The 8,156-nt window shown below is 44.6% G+C and overlaps 1 protein-coding gene across 6 annotated transcripts in view; it reads left to right on the forward strand.

The window, feature by feature from the left end:
- Positions 1-8,156, forward strand: part of LOC104276262 (core histone macro-H2A.1) — a 35,660-nt gene that overhangs the window by 22,608 nt on the left and 4,896 nt on the right. For 4 of the 6 annotated variants that reach the window (XM_009872511.1, XM_009872512.1, XM_009872513.1 and 1 more), the window contains 2 exons: positions 4,643-4,732; positions 7,802-7,976. In XM_009872511.1, coding sequence (XP_009870813.1) covers positions 4,643-4,732; positions 7,802-7,976 — 265 coding nt within the window. Of the gene's footprint in view, positions 1-666; positions 758-4,642; positions 4,733-7,801; positions 7,977-8,156 lie in introns of all 6 variants that reach the window. The other 2 variants (XM_009872515.1, XM_009872517.1) reach the window with 1 other exon arrangement.

Consider the following 8,156-nt stretch of genomic DNA (forward strand, 5'->3'; position numbering starts at 1 on the left):
GGCTAACTTTTAAATCAGCCTTTCTCAGAAATATGTGTGTCTTCGTAAGTCTTAGCCATTCGAATACACGGTTAGAAAGTGTTCCTTACCTTTAAAATACAGGAATCCTCATTTGTATCTTTTAAATCAAGTTCAGCACAACCCTGTCTGTGAATACGTGGTTTCCTCCTTCCGAAGGAGACTGTAATTTTTAGAAACAAAATGATGAGTCGCTTTGCATATGAAGATTAGTGCCTGTCAGCTTATTGATGCTGACAAAATGGAGAAACTAGTTTATTTTGTTTGGCTTGATGATCCTGAATTTCTTTTTTTTGAAACAGATTCCGTATTTTAGTGTCATGCTCTCTGGGGAACTGGTTGTTCTAGGTTTCTGCAAAATGAAATGGGGTACTAGCTGATTTTTAAAACTTTGGAAATGATCTCATGTGATTGCTCTGACTTGTCGTTCTAACATTGATTTGATCATGTCGTGCTCAACATTCCTCCTCCTGTTCTCTACACCCCTCTCTCTACACACACCTGCACACACACCTCAGCATACTCCTTTGGCGCAAGGTTTGGAGATGTAAAGGTAGGAAACTATGGACGTTGGTACATGTGTAAATGTAGAGCCTGTGCTGGGTCTCTGTCCAACGTGGTTGATATACATCTGTTTACCTGTTGTAGTTGCAAGTTGTACAGGCTGACATTGCCACGATCGACAGTGATGCTGTCGTTCACCCGACAAACTCTGACTTCTACACCGGTGGTGAAGTAGGTAATGGCAAGTTCAGTGCTGCCGAGTTTGTATGTGTGTGCATGGTCAATCAGCAGCCACAAAGCTTGGTGTAGCTATGCGGATTTGCATTCATTTCTCGCTTCCAGCAGTCCTGACTCCTAACAAACACAAATGAATCATTGCAAGCTCGGGAGGCGGCCTTGATTTTTATCGCCGAATTCACGAGTCCCCATAGAATGCACCGCCAAAATCCAAAGTGCAGGAACAGTACGTTCAGCGCAGGGACATGACCGAGGCAAATGAATGACCACATTGTTTGTTTGACACGTTAAATACCTGTCTTGAATGTGGTTTAAGTCTCGATCTTGCGATTTCTAACCAGTTCCAGTACACCTGCTCCATGCCACGCTTCAGATGTTCACATCTGACTTGCTGGATCAAGCCCACCTGCAGTTTCTGCACTCTTTAAGATTAGTCTTTTCCTGACTGTGCCTTGTGGACCGATTGCCCTCATAGCCCTGCTCAAGGGTCCTCGCGCCCCCAGGCACACGGCTCGTGGCCCTACATACGTTTTTCAGGCGGTCGGTCTTCTAAGCTGCACCGGTGAGAGAAGGTGTGATGGAAAATGTGACAGACGTCCTAATTCAGGATCTCAGGCATCCCCCGAGTAACTCTTAGCTTAGCCATACCCCTCTCTGCGTACAGTCTCCTGAAGGATTTTTGTAAAAGGGTAGCAGTGCTTTTAACTGACCCACCTTGCTAATTTGAGAGGGCAAATCGAAATTTGGGCTGAACGCAGAAGTTGCTGGCAAGGGCCATGACCCACCATGCTTAAAAAAACCACCCCAAGCCATCAGCTGCTCGCAGCCTCTGTTCTACGTGTTGTCTCTGAGCCCATCAGGGCTGTGTGAGTAGGTTCCCTCCACACCCAAGGCCTTGTTTGAGGACGGGCTCAGAGGGACACATGTCCCACGGCAGTGCCCGCGTGTCCTGCGCCGCTCGTTTTTTCCGAAGGGGCCGCGCTCCCAGTGAGGCACAGCCAGGGGTAGCTCTGCGTATCCCGTTGGGCAGGAACAGCTGGGACCTGGCTGGCTGAACACTGTGCAGAGACATTAAAATAAAACAGCTCGTAATACCCCGCACCTGAAGAACACGCTTCTAAAGTCTGTCAGACGCGTTCAGCTCGTGTGCCCGTCTCCTACCCTTTGACAAAGACAAGCTTTGCTACCCTGCAAAGAAAATTGTCTCGGAGCTGCACCGCTCGTGGAGGTTCCTGTTGCCTCTGACTGCTGTAAGAAAGAATAGAAGTGCACAAATGCTTAGCTTCCAATGATTAACTTTTTACCCATCTAAATTTTATTTTATATTTTCAAATTTTTTTTTGGTTGTTTTTTTCCCTAACAATTTAAATGTACTGGGGGCTTATCCAGAGATTTTTAGAGCCTAAATTTCTGCTAACGCTGTTTTCAACACTGATACCAATGCCTGCTTGGAAAGCATGAGATAATGATCTTATTCTCATGGGAGTGACACATATTTATGCCTGTGAGCAAATAAGCTACTAACCTTGAAGCTGTGAAGCAAGACTTCCATCAAGAAACTTGCTAATGTAGTGGAAAATGGTGGGATACAACATGTCCTTTCCCAGATGAAGCTAATTTACAACATAGTTCTGAAATATATTTTCAATATAAGCCCTCGCTATTAATCAGAAGATGAACGTAATCGAGGATTCATAGCCAGTCCTACTTTTGCTCTTCTTTGTACCAGCTCTGCAAGAAGAGCTCAGTGAAACAAACTGACAGGGTTGTTCATTGCTTTTAATTATAAATTAATTCCCAGTAGAAGGGGAAAAGCTGATCTTTCTGGGCTGAATTAAACCCAACTAGGCTAAATTCCATTAAACGTTCAAGAGCTTTGCGATGGCAAAGAAATGACCTACTTTATAGATCCTTTCTGTTCCCAGGTTCTGCACAAGGCTTAATTCTTTTTCCCCTTGAAACAAGAGAAATTAAGGATTATGAACATCACAGAGTTTAGGACCGATCTGAGTTCATGGACTCGAGGGAAATATAACCGGAATATACACCAACAGAAATAGGCACGATATGGAAATACACACGACGAGAATGTCGTGGAACGGAGCGCTGCCTCTCGCTCTCTCTATCCCTGCTCTGTCAGAGGCGTTTTATAAAACCCTGACATCGGCCACGTCTGCCAGGCCGCTTGGGCGAAGGGCGCTGGGTCGCCGGCCGAAGGGCAGCGCGTTGCCGAGCCTGGATCTCCTGTCCTGGCTTGATCTGCCCCAGCCCCTCGCTGCTCCAAATGAAGCCGTTACTTTCTTACCCAGAGAGATTGGTCAGGTGGTGCCTCCCGCTCAGTTCCGCAGGGATGGGTGGCTTTGAGTTTTCAAAAATTCCTAAGTGGCGAGTTTGTCTGAATAAACTTAGCCCGAAGTATTTATGTAAAAAAAAAGCTTAAACGAGCGCAAAGAGCAAATTACGCTCTGACCTACGGTGAGATCTTGGCAAACACCCAGCGTGAATTGCTTACAAAAAAAACAAAAGAGAAGGTGTATGCTCTTCGATTGTCCTCAGCTTTTTTTTCACCCCGAAAGCAATAAACTGCCAATAGCAAACTAGAGAGAGGGTCACAGGGTCAGTTTTTGAATGAATAAGCAAACGCATTGCTCCTTTCAACTTGGAGTCTTCATTTTGGAAGAAATTTAGCAATGCTGTCGAAACAAAAGCATCTTGCATCCTCTTAGTTCTTAAAGCTTTAATGCAATTTGATAAACTGAGTCTTGGAGGAGGGACTCTGCTTCCTTGAGCATACAGTATGTGCACTTCCATCAGAAATTGCGTTTTTTCTTTCTTCATCAGTGAAAGTAAGGGTTTTCATCAAATAAATGTATAGCTCTCTAGAGATTCTAGTTCTGAATTTTTGGAAATCAGTTTTCAAAGTAATATCTCAAATCAGAGCCTTTATGATATCACTGCTTTTTACTTATCTACCTTTATAATTAATACACACTGTGCAAAATTGTGTGGGATGCTTATGTAGTTAGGAAAATGCTTTCTTGGGCTGTTTTTTTGTTGTGGGTTTTTTTTTAAATAAATATATATATATATCTCGATATTTAAAACTAGAGCTGCAAAATAAGATCTAAACCATTTAGTGATGGACTGCCTTTGTAACCAGCAGAACCTTTTGGTTGCCCTGAAACACCGCACAGCTCTTCTCCTCCCAGAATGACCTTGTCCAGCTCCTTAGCTGTAGTTAGAGAAGTGCATTGGAGGAATATGTTCCTTAGAGATTCTCCTGATTTCTGAGGCTCTTCCTCTTGGTTAAAGGTGGCTCAACAAGCTGGGCAGTTACCAAGTAAAGCAGCCCGCTGCACTCACGAGACTGTTTCATTCCTGGTGCCACCTGTTGGGGTCAGGGACCAAGATCAGGTGAGTTTCAAATTCTTATTGTGGCAAATGGCTCTTTAAAACGATTTGTAAGAGAGAGGGGAAATGACTCACAGGGGAAGGAAGCGCGAAGCTCCGACCGCTGCTCTCGAGCTAACACATTCTGCTGGAACATTTTCACGCCAGCGGATGCTCGTGATGAGGAAGGAGGTAGGGATGTCACGTCAGACGTTTTGACGTTGAAATCGTAGTCTGAGAATGTTAGCAAGGGATACCGATGCGAGGTTTTTGGGTTGTCTTTTTGGTTTTTACTTTCTGTTGTCGTTGTTGTTGTTTTTAATGAGTAGCTAATTCCGAAGTCCCAAAAGGTTTAGATCTTACTTTGCAGTCCCCAAAACAAAAATGTTTGGGCAGAAAACTCTAGAATGATGTAATGAAAAATAAACGATGAGTCGCATGTCTGCTGTGGAAACCTGGGATCAGAGGAGTAAAATCACAATTCTCTGTTCAGGGAGCACTTTGGAAAAGAAAGGCGGCAAGGAGTTTGTGGAAGCTGTCATTGAGCTTCGCAAAAAGAACGGACCGTTGGACATAGCCGGAGGTGAGGTTCTGCGCTTCGGGAACCTGCAAACAAAACCCCGCGGGCACCGGCTTCACACTCGGCCCCACAGCAGGGCCGGCTCCTGCTGGGGAAGCGCTTGGGTTCGGGCTGTTCACAAACAGTTTTTATGGCTTACATGGTGTTTGTGTTTTCCAAAGTTCAAATACACCCATCACACCTTAAGCAGCCTTCACCAAAGCACCTGGGAAACAGGGCGGCGATGGGAGAGGCCGCGTAGAGTGGGCAGGTCCCAGGTACACACATACAAATGTTGCCCAGTAAGGGCCCAGTTCAGAAAAGCGATTAATGAGTTGAGGCTGACTCTGCTCAACATCTGCTTTCTTGAAATGCCGCTGCCTTTCACTAAACTTAAGCACGTGCCTAAAGTTAAGCATCTGCTTGGGTACTTTGTTTCATCAGTGCCAAAATCATCACTGTAAAAAACTTACGACTTTATGATGCCTAGTTATCAAAATTGATGTAATATCTGAGAAAAATCTACTATATGAGTAATAGAGTTGGGCAATGGCGATATATAATTTTACGCCATCTGTGAAATTGCTGATACATGTTGTTCGTATAGAAGGCTGATTCTGCCATCTGTGTTTATGCTGTAAAAATAAATACAGTGCGCACAGTTTTGTAAATGAATTCTAACTAAAGCTGAAGGGGAGATGTAAGACTTCAGCTCTGACAGGAAAAATTACAACTGTTTACTTTTGGTACTTAATGCCTTATTTTTTTTCCCAGTTTCAAATTTTTCTTAATAGATTTTTCTTGGAGTTTTTGTTCTGCAAAAATTACTCTTTACTTCTTTTGTGTGTATATCCAGTATTTCTTATCAGCCCAGACCAAACTACTCACAAATAGATTGGCAGTTGGAGAGAAAAGATCATTTTTTTTTTTCCCGCTGTCGGTGCATCCCTCGGATGTGGGGGTTGCTTGGCTGCCTTACCCTGTGGGGAGCTCTGCGCTACACCGGGAGAAACGGACTGTTAGAGGGTGGTTGGAGGGCTCTGGAGAACGATTGGTTCACATCAGTTTCCCAGTCATACAGATAATTTTCAGATTTGTCAACTACACGGGCATCCCTTTAATCTGCCAAGAGCCAGGGTCCTTACCCGGCGCACCGCGGTAACCAGCGCAAAACATCTCCCTGGCACGCTCTTCTGTTTCTGCGGCAGAAGCGTCACTGATTTCCCCTTTCTGAGCGTTGGCATTTGAAGTAAGGGACAACTGCTCTTGGTAATTAACAGTTGTCCTCGACAGATTTCTAATGAGTTAATTAACGACTACCCTAGAAAACACTCCCTGAGAAATATTGGAGTTGGTGATGTGTGTCAATACAGTATTTTATTCCTTCAGGATGAAGATATTATCCACATTTCATGTCTGACTAGAGAGCTGTCAGCTGCTTTTAATAGATTTTTCTTGGATTTATGATGTATTCTGAATCTGCCAATGTTTTTAGTTGCACATTATGACAAATTAGCGTTGCCTAACACTGAGGCTATTCAACATGTTGAGAATCTGCAAACCCATAATACGAACATCAGTGCCTGTGCTTGCATTGTCCTTCAAAATGCACTCTTCTGATTAACCCTCGGTCAGAACTGCCATGTGGCCGAGCCTATTTTCTCTTTCCTGCAGCAGCTACAGGATAGTATCCATATGTGGTGATTGTGCTCCAAGAGTTATTTCTACTACACTTAAATAACAAAATGCCCCATAAACCTTCCAGAGCGGAGTAGAGGGTTTCTGGCCTCTAAGCACCTTTACAAACATAATTTTTAATTTTTTTTTAAAAAACCAAGAAATTACTGGCATTTTTATTACTGGTTTGAAGACATAAGCTGCCGCTTTATACCTACAGTCTTGTGGCCGCACAGGATTATATCCCAAAGCGTGTGAATTGGGGCGGTGACTCTGCGAAGATTCAGTGTGTGCTCTTGGGAGATTCTGACCAGGTGCTTTGCTTCCCTTGATTTGATCAGGGTGGTTTTCATCCTGTTTTTGTGGGGTTTTTTCTTAACCAAAGTTACAAGTGTTTAACTGTAGCCACAGGCAGGGGAGTTCAGAAGGGACTCGCGATCCTCTTACCTTCTTTTCGGGGGGGCAGAGCACAGCCTGATGTCGCTCTGGGATGGGAAGTGGCAAACCCAGAGCGTGTTCTCCTGCTGCCGGCAGTTCGTAGCCAGGCTCGGCTCCCTCCTGTTAGTCCCCACACGCCCCCAGTAGTATCGTGGTGATAACGTATGAGTAGTGTGGTCCAAATTCTTGTCCGTTTCTTTGTATGTACAAGGCCTTGCCTGTTAGTGTGCAAACACTGTGAATCAAACGCTGTAAATCTCCAGCGCATCCTGTCCAACCGTCTGTCAGGAACATGATGAAAGAGGGAAACTAAACCCAGAATTAAGTGGTCTTGGATGGCCAATGCACAAAAAAGCCTCAGACAGGAGCGAGCCCTAAGTGCTGAAATCACACAAAATCATTTCTTTACAGCTACTCGGAAACAAAGCTGGAAATAAAGCAAAAATCTTAATTCGCCTCTTTCCCAGCCTGCCTTGCCGGTTTGCAGAGCACCGATAGCTCTGGACTGACCCAGTTTGGGCGGCAGCGCGCTGAGGAGCTCGCTAAACAAACTGTGTGCTCAGCAGGGGTGGTTGAAGGTCACATAAGTCGTAACTCTGTGTGACTGTCCACCATATTTCCTACAGCTCTCCAAGGCCATCCCCTGAGTGGGTTTGCATTCTAAGGAATTGCTGCGTTCTTCCTTGGGCTTCACAGAAGTTTGCACAGTCCCTGATACAAATGTTTCCTTTGATGTCAGCCGTGAATTCCTGCTCTCTCCCAAATAAACTCCATTATAGCTATGATTTATAAATTACTGCAGCAAAGTGCAGCTTTACATGGAAAACACAAAGTCTCTGTAATCACGTTGTTATATTTTAAGGCTACGCGATTTGTGATCTGAAACTTTCGCGGGGGCTAAAGCAATGTCTGTCAGTTTGCTGGCTTAATGACTCTTTTAATCATGAGCAATTCTCTTTCGCTTCCGTTTCTCACTAGCTGTTGTCAGCGCTGGCCATGGATTGCCGGCGAAATTTGTGATCCACTGTAACAGCCCGGGCTGGGGCTCAGACAAATGCGAGGAGCTGCTGGAAAAGACGGTGAAGAACTGCTTGGCTCTGGCTGATGAAAAGAAGCTGAAATCAATTGCATTTCCTTCAATTGGCAGTGGCAGGTAAGGCTGCTACACAAATCCGATGTCAAATAGACCGTGTTTTCTAAGTACCATCTCATACATTCCAGTGACTTCTCATATACCAAACCCACTGCTTCCGTGCTGGCCTTCTTCATTTAAATCAGTTCCCTGAAGGAAATGTTTCTTTTAGGGTGATTGGAGCTGTGTATGGAGCCTGAA

The sequence above is a fragment of the Apaloderma vittatum genome, unplaced genomic scaffold (assembly GCF_000703405.1).
Source record: "Apaloderma vittatum isolate BGI_N311 unplaced genomic scaffold, ASM70340v1 scaffold6097, whole genome shotgun sequence".
NCBI classification, from domain to species: domain Eukaryota; kingdom Metazoa; phylum Chordata; class Aves; order Trogoniformes; family Trogonidae; genus Apaloderma; species Apaloderma vittatum.